This window comes from Ruditapes philippinarum, unplaced genomic scaffold, assembly GCF_026571515.1.
Source record: "Ruditapes philippinarum isolate M1 unplaced genomic scaffold, ASM2657151v2 ctg4219_1_1_1_1, whole genome shotgun sequence".
Classification (NCBI taxonomy): domain Eukaryota; kingdom Metazoa; phylum Mollusca; class Bivalvia; order Venerida; family Veneridae; genus Ruditapes; species Ruditapes philippinarum.
The window spans coordinates 72,361-85,077 of NW_026857543.1; the positions used below are offsets into that span (position 1 = coordinate 72,361).

Below are 12,717 nucleotides of genomic sequence, written 5' to 3' on the forward strand. Positions count from 1 at the left end.
CTTTCTATCACCCTTTTCAACAACATCCAAAAAGCTCACATAGGATTCTAAATCAAGGGCATATAACTCTTTATATACTTTTATGTTAAGACAAACATTTGGTAACATTGTTGTTGGAATTCAACAGATTAATATGACTAACTATAAGCAATGCACATTCCTAAATACGAAGAGCCCCATCTCTAACCATATCTCTACCCCCGCACTGCTTTTACTTTCAAAACTTACGTCAGCAAGTGCTCAACATTTTCAATTTCTTCCCATGAAATGATAACTGATTAACCTTACTTTATTGCATCGGAATTGGTACAACTTTGACCATACTATAGTGCATAAAATTTTAACCATAAGCAATGTGCATAATATTTTTTTATTTTTCCCCCCCTCAAATATTTAGCTGTGGAGCCTGAGCTCAACTTGGGGGTTCAAAACAGTTGTTCTTCTAGCATAAAAAACACTCTTGTCAATGCAGTTGAGAAATTTCGTCATTTACAAACCTGACTGATTCAAGTTAATATTTCTAATACCTTAAATGTGCAAAGACTTAAAGATTTTTACAAAAGCCATAAAATTTCCTGCATGTAAATGACCTTGTTATTCTTAGACAAGAGTTGAATATTTGCCAAGACGTTACAAGAAAGCACGAAATACTGAACCACCAATTTGTTAAAATCATTGTGGGAAGAACTACAACATTGAAAGGGTTTTTGTTTGTTTTATTTGTTTATTATTTTCTTTTTTTGCTTAGAAAATACCAAAGCTGCAAGATGGTTAAAACACAGAAGGAGAGTTTTGAGGGTTGGCGACTTACGTATTGCATCTGATGATAAATGTAAACATTTAACATAAAATATATATATTTCCACTTTTAAGTAAATTAAGGCAGAAAACCGAAAACGATGCCAAACTTAAATTTAATAAATTTTGTAGTATGAATCCTTTATTATGCCATTTTACAATATACAAATAATTTCTTCGCAAGCAAGATGAAAAATACTTGCACTTTATTTGTATAAATACAAAAAAAAAAAAAAAAATCAACACACTTTGTTTTTTTTAAATAATCTTCAATAATAAAGCCAAAAATAACTGTCTTTTAACATCATTTGTCTGAAACTTTTTGTTTAAATAAGTTAAGATGCAAGTTAATTTCTTGTATCTATTGTAAAGATCATGTAGAAGATATGTATAGATATATAGGGATAAGTTGAAGCAAAAATTTAATATATCATACCCGTAAATATGGCTGAATCTGTAAAATATTGTAACAAATTTCACATAACCTATCACATACAAATATGGCTTTTTTAATTTTCATTAATTATTGTAATGCAATAAGATTAAATTTGGACTAGAAACTTAAATTTATAGGACATTGATGTGCTTTGATTTTGATTGCCTCTTATATTATAGCCGGGTCTGGACTTTACGATTGTGCAAGCTGAATTTATCACTGTTGGCCTCTAGTGTTCATAGAGGTGAAGTGTTCTTAAAGGGACTCCACTAAGCAAATACTTTTTCCAGATTAATGTTCCATTGATGTAGGTAAAGAAAAATAACTTGTGTGTAAAATTTCAGATCATTCACTCGCCACATTTTTTTCAGAATAACTATAATTACTGGGAAAAATTGACTTAAAATTGAAAATCATTGCAATCCTTTTCACTCGAATCAGGATAACAATAGCATAAACATATGATTTTCGATTTATTTTAGAGTGCATGTCTTTATCATCTTTTGCATGTTTTTCTGTTTTATGTGCCCCAGCCGGATAAGAAATTCAAATTTTAAGTTTTTAAGCTTTTGGACCTCAGTGGCGTTTCTTTAAAACTTTATCTGCACAATTTCTGAAAAGGACTTGACAAGCTTCCATTATTTATAACTGTACAGTGTACATGATCAATTTCAAGGATATTGAGACGAAATGAACAGTTTGCCAGCCAACAGTATAGAGCCTGGTCAGACTGCGTATTTGTGCAGTTTGGCCTGGCTCTATACTGGTGACAAAGCTTTATCACTTTCAATTCCAACAGGTTAGAGGTAAAATCAATATATCATTTACATTAAATAGCTTTGTCAACTTATTTCATTAAATATTCAACTACTCTTATAAAGTAATTACCAAAGCAAAATAAATATATATCTTTTAAAGTTTGTAACAATTTCTTTTAACCAAACAAACAAGCCCTATCCAATTTGATTATATTTGTTAGTGCCTACACCACAAAAAAGCTGCTCTTTCCCCTCCACTAAACTGCCACTCTTTTCTAGATTAAACTGGGCAAAGCTCTTATTTTAATCAAACTATTTGTCCTATACTAAGACTTAATGTGGCAAACCAGTGTAGAACTTTATTAATATGACAAACTAACGATTTTGGAAAAATATCAGAATGCAAACAACTGCAATTTAACAAAAGTTAGAGTGATTTTTAATATATATTTAGAAAAAAAAAAAAAAAAAGGTTTCAACTCCAAAATCATCACATTTTCTGAGTCTTTAGTAAAACTTTCATAAATATCTATACACTATGTATATATTACAAGAATTACAAATTTACTCAAATCTGACAACTTTCGTGAACGTGAAATTTCAATATAAAATTAGATCATGGATAATAACAACTGTAAAATATAACTGAACAAAAAATTTTTGAAATAGAAGTTGTAATAATTTGTTTGATATGGCAAAGAGGGTTTTTTAATTTCTTGAAAAACTATCAAATGAATGATTTTAGAGTTGTACATAAGCATTTAAACGATAAACTATGTGTATTCTACACAAACCTGCTTTACTTCTATCACTGATGCTGTCTCGTTTCTCAGTACTACCGGCATCTGGCGACATCGGTCTCGCCGATGGTAAACTTGATAAATCCGGCTCAACAAACTCTAAAGGTCCTGAAACACATAACAGACATGTTATATTTTATGCTGCTGTTTTGAATAAGTCTATAGATATTGTTACTAATTCAGGTACTTAGACACTTGAATGTCCATCATGCAAGGTCGCAAACAGTCTTGGTATATATCATACAAATATAATATCCAAAGACAAAACACAGGTAACATTTTTGCAAACGCCTCAATATCTTTATATGAAAACAATCTTTTTTAAACACTGATGATGATACAATTTGAGATCTACCTTTAAATGTTTACAGTTTATCTATGTCATTATCTAAATTAGATGGTATTCAATGGAGAGCAACAATTATTTAATATGTTCTTCGTAACTGTAACACTTCAAATAATATTTTCAGAAACTGATGACATATTTTTTGGCGAAATTTGTTTGCTATCCACAAAATTAATTGTCAAATTAGTGAAACAACAAAGTCACCTAATACATCATATATATAGTGCAAGGTAAGATTTTAACATGTTACCAAGTGCTATTTGGGGACAGACAAAAGAAATATGTTTAAACACATGTTCAAATCATCTTAATTTGCTCTACAGATCTACTACAGATATCAAAATCGGCATCAACTAAACCTTGATACATCTTGTATGTTGTATGCAAATATAGATTACAGCTACACCTTTGTATGCTTCACGTTTATTTCTTTTGGAAGGATTTTTACTTTGTAGCGTGTTGTAGCTACTGTGTAGCATGAGACACAAAATCATTAACTGGCCAAAAAGCTTGTTTTTTTAAAGAGTCATACATCACCAAAAGAACTGGAAAATGCTGACAATATGAACAACTAGACTTGTTACTGATCATTTCTGTAAAGTTCAAATGAAATTGCACCAGTAGTTTTTGAGGAGTAGTCCAGACAAGTTTTGTGACAAAATTTTTTAATGCACAGACAGACACACAGATGATACAGAAAATTGATCCATATAATAATTATTATGTTGCCGCTACTCTGTAACAGGCTACACAAAAATCACAGCAACCAACAAAGTATAATAACAAAATGTTTAAACCATATATTTCAAACAATATTTAAGTTAAATACTACAACTGTAGGGAAAACAATTTTAAAATTTTAACATACAATGTATATATATACCAACTAATTGTCAAACAAAACAATTAAATTATAAATCAATTGTTAAGTGACACATGCAAAACAAACAACATCAACGTGGGAACGAGTCACAAATTATAAATATCTTTGATACAATCTAAGAAAATAATGAGAACATAATTTTATAACTGTAATTACATTCATTGTTAACTCAACGCCAAAAATCTACATATCTTAAATGTCCAACAAACTTTAGAAATTACTTCATTTAATTCAAGGGAATTCTAATGATATGTCATTATTGAGTTATTTCATTATTTACCCTGCAATATTTGTCAAATGGACATACACTGCTTTAGATAGTTTCAATAATAACCCAAGTGACAATAAAAAGCCTCGTCAGAGAGGACATGACTGTGTGCCGACTGACCTGGCTCTGTACTTGAAGCATAAGCAAGACAAAATGGCCGCTAGTAATTAATATAGGATGATATAGGAAGAGAACAAATTAGCGTACTTATGACAAAGCTCTTGTTTTATAAATAATATTTTCTGCTTAATGAAGAAATTATATGACTGACAACAAAAGGTGTGCAATGAACATTTTGTGAAACAGTATAACATAACATACTACATTACTAGAGAAGGTTGGTTGTTAAAATATTGTCCTGTCTGCTACAACCCTGATCTACATGATACATTTACATTATTCAAGCTTTGTGTTTGGAATGATCCATTGTGAGTGCAAGGTATTTTAATGTCAAAATAATCAACAAACACAGTCAATATACAGAGTCCTTTCAGGCTTGGACTGGATCCCAAATATTAGTGGCACAGACAAATCAAAATCTCAACAAGGATATATTCAGTGCAAACAAAATGGTTCTTAAAAACAACACCCTTACTATAAGAATGGTGAACACATAACAGTTTACAGAATCAAAATGATTTGACATTACTATAATTGTACATATTTGTAACAATGCATTGAATTCTATCATGTATATGGAAACAAAAACAATTTATGGTCCTTACGTTGCAATCAACTTATGTTAAAATAAAATCCCATTTTGTGACTTTGAACTTTTACAAGATGTTGAATACTATTGTATGTAAGGTTAAATCTTAACCTATCACTTGGCCTTGGCCTAACTTGACTTTTGGGAGATACTTAAAGTCTTCTTTAAGCTAATGGGATCTAAATATCAAAATACATCAATGGTAATGTAATGGTCCAATTTTTTTCTTAACTTAAGTATAAGTTACAAATTTTCCAAAGAAAGGTGAAATATCTAATGACAGAGACACATGGAAGACAAAAACATTTATGGGGATGGGGGGGAATACAGTGCTAGCACACATGAAGAAACATCACAAACTGTCTGTTAGGTGGTTATTGTGTTACCTGGATCTACAATTGGGGCACCTTTATACACGGCTGTTCAAAATTAGAAAAGATGAATCATGCAGCTGCATAAAACAAGTGATTCAAATCAAAGCAAAAAAATAAATAAATAACGCAACAAACTTACCCTAATTCAAATTATTCAAACATACATTAATTTTCTTATCAAAATAGTAATAAATTAATTACCATATAACCAAAAAAATAGAAAATAGAATTGTTTCTATGTAAACAAGTGTGTTTCTATTTTCATCTGATTTGCAACTGAAAAGTCAAAACTTAAAACCATCTGTGAATGAAAAGTTGTAACTTATAAAAATGCTCAACTGCATACATTAAAATTTGAAGCTTTTATAAAATTAATCTAAAAAGACCATCTTTTAGAAACATGGACATGAATATGTATATTAATTAAATCTTTTTGGTAATATGAAAATTTTACGATAAGCAAATCTAAACAAATTTTTAACATTTCTGGTAATATGGTGTTCTAAAGCTAAGCTGTTGGCAACACCCCTGACAGAAACATGAGATTTCAAAAATGCAATACAGAGTTATACAGTTAGATGTGGAAAAGGAACAATCATCAAATTTCCTTATCCCCCTTAAAAAGCAAAACTTTTCAAGCAAATACCAGAGCCAAAGCAATATACCATAACATGCTAAATTTGTACAATGAGCTTTAACTTTAGAACTGTCTATTACTTTTAGGTATTTCAATGACAAAGAAACTTTGTCAGCTAGCAATCTAATCTGGCAATTTGTTTGTTTTATTGGGTTTTATGTCACACTGACACAGTATAGGTCATATGGCCACGTTACAGATTTACTGGTGGAGGAAGACCTCAGGTGCCCTTCTGTGCATTATTTCAGGCATGAATGGGTACCTGAGTAGAACCACTGACGTTAAGTAAGCTAGCTGGATAGCTTCCTCACATGAAAGAATTCAAAATCCCTATCGGGATTCTAACCAACAGAGGTGAGGGGCAAGTGGTTTTAAGTTCTAATCTGGCAAGGCTGTACAGACAAGCAGGGTGGACTGACAGTCTTTATACAGATGGAGGAGGCAAATTATTTGTTGTTGCTAGCATTCATTATCTACTGATGTAATTATTTGTATCTCCACTTAACTGTACTTAACCTGCCTTGTGCCGGCTCGCCACGGCGAGCCGGTATTACGGTAGGATTTTACTGAGAAACAACCTAAAACTCTGAAGCTATCCAAAAATTTAATCGAAGCTTGGCATCCAGCTTTCTACAAAATTTATTTATCAGGGCTAGGATCCAAAATTATTTAGCCAATCAAATTTAATCTTACATAGCGTCAAAAAACCTTCAATTTTCACGCCATTTTTAAAAATCAGCAAGTATTGTTTTGAGCGCAAAGATATAATGATGATTAAAATGTTTGTCTTTATGAATTCTTTTCAATAAATCATATTTACACTGACTTCTGATTTAGCGATTTCACCTGTTTTCTCTGCAGTAAGTTTTCGTTTGGTTAATTAACATAAGTGTACATCTGGTTCTGTGCATTTTTTATTTTTCCTTTTTTCCGGTCATTTTATCCTTTCCGGTATTTAGTGTATGTATTTACTGGCCGGGATCCGGAACGCCCGGGATCCGGGATCGTATAAGATATGGAGGAAAAACCTAATGAACTATATTTGTGTTGATTGTTGTCGTAATGAAAGGCCATTAAACGTTAATTTTTTTATTGTATATAATGAACGTTAAATTAATTTAACTTATAATATAGATATATTTAGAGCTATTTATTAACAAACTTAAAATGCGGAAATCACAATACTTATAATTATATGCCTAATTAATTGGAAAAATCAAAGACTATTTTCTTGAATTGGTCAAATCCCGGGATACCTATATGTTTTAAAACGATCCCAGCTTTTCTGAAAACTATATACTTGAACTGGCCAATCCGTGAGATCTATTTACATTTTAATACGATCCCGGCTTTTCTGAAAACTATATTCTTGAACTGGTCAATTCCCGGGATCCCTATATGTTTTAATAGGATCCCGGCTTATCTGAAAAACATCTTCTTAGACTGGTCAATTTCCGGATCCCTATATTTTTTAATAGGATCCCGGCTTTTCTGGCTGAATTGATTGACAACTTGTGTTTACTTTAGGACTTGTGCCTCTCATTCCAATACTAAATAACATACATGTATTACAACTTAATTTTGTATAAAGAGACATCTTTATGAAATCTACCTATCTAACATTTAATGGTCAAGGTCAACAGGCCATATAGTAAATGTGCATAGACATAGGTTCTTCATTCAATCTGTTTACATGCACCTTCATATATACTCATACTCATCTTGGTTAAACTGAGAGAACTTTATATGTCACTTTCAGTCAATGAGTTTAAGATTTTGAATTTACTGGCCCGAATTCGAGTTTTGAATTTATTCTACTAAATAATTAACAAAATTTTCTTAAATTTACACTGGCCTGAACTTATATACACTGGCCATCGGGCACCGGGCCAGTGTTGACTTCACTTTTATTATGATGTTCGCTGAAGTCTCTTCAGCTAACAGAACTGTCATTTTTACATTTAAACACACCCCTTGAAAAAAATTACGAAGCGAGTCGCTTCTAGCTTTTTTAAAAGCTAACCTTGTTATTATCATATTATAGTTTTTGCACACTGAGGTTTTGATATTATAGTTAACGAGATATTCTATAAAGATGTTACCCTATTTATCATGGTTGTCATCAAATTGTTTTAAAGCAATAAGTCAATTTATAAACTTAAAATAAAGACTTCAAACTAAAAGATAATTGTGAAAAAAACAAGCATGCTTAAGTTAAAAGCAGCCAGCTCACATAATATAACATATCTAAATGAAAATGTAAGAAGACCTGCAATATATACAATAAACTTAGAGGGGAAAATCTTATATACTTAATAACATATACCATTGTCAACTTCTCACCCAAATCCTTGTTCAAGAATAATTTCTCTGTTTCAAATGATTTCTTTCACGCTACTTATGATGACCATGTGTAACGCAAACTGAAAATCTTTCTTTTTTCGTTGCTTGCAAGAAAACAGATCTAGTTACCATTGGTTATGGCATATACATGGCAGTTTTACGGACCTTTTTCATTTTGAATATAATCTGGGACATGAAAGCAATGTCAAGGTGATTTTATCGTAGATATAGAATTTTCCTATCTTTTCCATATCGTCTGCAAGTATATTGTTCAAAAGTACTGATTTTCTTCGAAATCGATTTCCCTAGGTGTTGCTTTTTTCAAATGTTCTCTGATTAAACTTTAAATAACTTGCAAATCTTCCAAATATATAAATTGCTGTTCTACTTAGTATATACATGCAGTATTTGTAATATTGATTGTTGCATTGCCTAAAAAAACAAATGTCTCCTCGATTTGATGAAGTAACATAGATAGATACCTAATCAGTAACAAGAGGGCCAGGATGGACCTGTATACAAGCTCCTGGGCCAAGGCCAATTTTAAACCAGGGGCTTTTATTTGAACAAATTTGGTAGACACCCACTAGAAGATGGTCGAAAAGAATAATCTGCCTGTAAACTGCTAGGAAACCAATATTCTCATTTAGTAAACCGAAAATGAAATTATTTAACAAAATTCTCTTTTTGTATAGTTAATACTTTAGTGAACCACTGTCAGGATAATTTCTTTTATTCACTTCAGCCTTAATTATAAATTTATCATAAATAAAACTGATGAACATTTATCTGGGTGAGAAGTTGACAACTGCTACTTTTTTATGATGAAGAAAGTACCTGTGAATTCCCAGGTACGGGGTGCTGTGTAGAAATTTATGACAAGTAAAGCACAGTTTCAAAACCACAATTATGAGTATGAGTACACTTATATATCTATACAAAACATGTAGTTCATCTGAACTAATGTAGTACTAGGCTTCATTAGTGGGATAAATCCTGAATCACTCACTGTATATCACATATAAGAGAAAACTTGCATACTTCCATCAAATAGTGAAAATTAAAAGAAATTTTATCATCTATTTCTGTTCTAACAACACTCTCTAAAAATCAAATATTTTTACAAAATCATTGTTTTGGACAATTCGGCAAGGTTAAGCATTTGACATTTCTACTTTCAGTTCCATTAAATTTACAGGATACATAGCAAAACTTATTTTTGTGAAATCTTCAGTTTACAAAATACTGAAATTTAATCACTCATGAAAATTTCTGAATTTACAGCATGTTAAACAGTAAATTACAGAAATGAATGCAGAAGCGAATGTAAATATAGTTAAATACATACTTAATTAAGAAGCAATTGTTTGCTGTATAAGCAGTATATATTTATAAGTCATTAATGGTTATTTACATATTTTACTATTGCCTCTTTTAGTACTGCTAAATACTTTTAACTACTCTCAAAATAACTATGTTAATGTCTGTACTAGTTAATCAATGAATTTAAAATGGTCACGGTGTCATGGATGATATGTAGAAAAGAAGCATTTTTAAAGAGCAATTCATAAAATATGTGCACAAGAAGTCATTATTGCCACTGATAATTCATGAAAATACCACAAAATACTGACCTGGTTTTTCTTTGCCTGTTGATTTAACATCTATAAAAGTTTCTAACAATTTCTGTACAGTTAATGAATCACAGTTAGTTCTAAATTCCTCTTGTGCCTGGAAATAAAATTCCAAATCCATTTGCAAAAATATAAACATGTGTATCAACATGTCTGTACACATGTAGTTGACCTGCTAACTAGTTTTGAATGTTGTTACCAATTTGAATTATATCAATAAAGGAGAAGAATGATATCAATATAGGAGCAGAATGATATCAAAATAGGAGCAGAATGATGTCAGAAGAGGAGCAGAATGATATCAATATAGAAGCAGAATGATATCAAAAGAGGAGAGCAGGAGCAGAATGGTATCAACATAGAAGCAGGATGATAACAAAATAGAAGCCAAATGATATCGTAATAGGAGCATGAAGCACATAGACAAATATCAACTATTGTTCTCTTATCAATGAGTAACAAATCAAATGGAACATTTCAAACTGTTCATAAATCTATCTAAACACTGGTATTGAGCAGAAGCACTCAATACCACATGGGCATCATCATTTTTGACTTGTATATTCAATATAATAATATCAATTGCATATTTAGGCAATGCTTCAGGTAACACATGATCATGATATTTTTCAACATTTTATTTTGTGACTTGTGAAAAATAGAGTATCGAACTTTTGAAATTTGTAACAAAATATATTTTGAAATTACATAGTGAACAGTAGTCGTGTTAAACTGCCCTAAACTGCCTTGATTTTAAGTATGACCTCGCTCAATATTGCAGGTGTAAGTTGGTCATGTGCTAAGGTTGTAATCTGCTCTAATGTTATGTTTCATTATGATTTAACAAGATTATATAAATTATATTTTTTATCATAAATATTGAGAAACTGCCCAAGTACACCATTGTCAAGCAATATTTATAATGGCCTTACATGGGTTATACTGAAACATTTTGTTTAGATCTAAAAATCCCTTCCTCTTAAAACATATCCCATTCTGTACTCACCTGTCCAAAGAGGACATGCTCATTCTGCATAGCTCTTGCATAGGTATCTATAAAATCTTTCATTTGACATATATGTTCTTCTTCCAACTCTTGGAAATGCTGAAAGTAACAAAATAACACACAAATAGTAATGTCACTTTATATTACAAGTTTTATTCATTTTGTCCTAATTGTCATATAATTGACTTCTAAAAATATCACCGTATTCTTTCAATCTGGATAAATGATGTGGATGTTAGGATTTTAAAAGTAATTACTAACTGAAAAGCTAAGCATGTATACCATCATCAGATAGAACAGAGTAATGGACCTTGGACAGTGACCTTTAATCTACTCTCAAATAAGTGTGTGAAGTTTCAACCCAATACACTCAGTAGTTTTGAAGATACCAAATCGCACAGCAAAGACTTAACGAAAGTGAGACACTGACGCCAGGGTGAGTACACTAGCTTTACCAATTCTTTGAATAGCCATGCTAACATTTCATTATAATACTCAAGAAATCAGCAGCTTTAACTACTCTGTTTTAATTGTCACTATTAAAATGGTGAATTTAGAAATACATGTGACAGAAAAATTACTTACTGTACAAGAATCAACCATTTTATTTTGAAAATCTTCTCTAATAGTAGCATATTTATCTACTAAATTTTTGTATTCTTCCTCTGCAAAATCAATTTAAAACATTTTTTATGAAAACTGCTAATAATAAAAGGCACTGTAGGCCAACATCTAATATTAATTTATTTATACTATTTCATACAACCAAAAGTTTAAGAATGACATAACAAAATTAAATCAATTTAAAAGCAACAAGAACATGGACAATAACGTTTATTTGGCAGCTATCCTACAAATGGAAATAGATTACAGGACAGCATTGCAATGAACTTAAACAAACACAGTGATAAACCCATATATCATTATAAACTAACCTTTTTAACCCTTAACCTGTTGAATTTGAATAATGAATTTACCCTGCTTTGAATTTGGAGCAGCCCATTCCAAGTTGAAGGGATTTCAATATCAAAATACAAAACTTGACCAACCAACAGTATAGAGACTGGATAGACAACATGGATGTACAGACTAGTTTGATTCTTTATATACAAGTGGCAAAGACTAGCCATATTCAGTTCCAGCAGGCTCATGGTTAACAATGCAAAACTGTCAAACCATTTGCCATTAGTATAGAGCCAACTTGACATGCACATAAGAGATATATGATCCAGCTCTGTACTGTTGACTGAACGAACACAAAATTTTCCATATGATTGACCTTTAAAATTAAAGAATAGAAGTTTGGATAATTCATTTGGGAAAATCAGTAAGTAAATAGGTAAATAACAATTATATAAAACATTATATCAAAGGTTCAAGGTCAAACAGTCATAGTGGATTAATGAACTTAAAGACAAATTATGCCCAAAGTTGCAATAAGCTCTTTATATTTAAAAAAAATTTTATTCAGCATTTTTATGCGTTTGATTACAATTGTTTGTATATCAATATTATTAAGAAATATTGAAGCATTCTTGAAACTGTGGTATATTTATGTATTAAAGCCATGAGATGTCAATGCTAGGTAATAAATGAATGGTCAACCGAATGAAACATCTCAACATCCCAACTGAATATCCTGCACTCATAAATAATTGATATGAAATATTCTACTTACTTGCTTTTTTATATTTAGTTTCAGACTGAAATAGAAAATGTAAACAT

At 31.0% G+C, this 12,717-nt stretch overlaps 1 protein-coding gene across 1 annotated transcript in view; it reads right to left on the reverse strand.

Moving 5' to 3' along the window:
* Nucleotides 1-12,717, reverse strand: part of LOC132750113 (F-BAR domain only protein 2-like) — a 70,276-nt gene that overhangs the window by 40,015 nt on the left and 17,544 nt on the right. The window contains exons 7-12 of the mRNA XM_060740058.1: nucleotides 12,671-12,695; nucleotides 11,578-11,657; nucleotides 10,993-11,091; nucleotides 9,987-10,083; nucleotides 2,787-2,900; nucleotides 1,235-1,252 (exon numbers count right to left, since the gene is read on the reverse strand). Of these exons, the coding sequence (XP_060596041.1) occupies nucleotides 1,235-1,252; nucleotides 2,787-2,900; nucleotides 9,987-10,083; nucleotides 10,993-11,091; nucleotides 11,578-11,657; nucleotides 12,671-12,695 (433 nt within the window). The remainder of the gene's footprint in view (nucleotides 1-1,234; nucleotides 1,253-2,786; nucleotides 2,901-9,986; nucleotides 10,084-10,992; nucleotides 11,092-11,577; nucleotides 11,658-12,670; nucleotides 12,696-12,717) is intronic.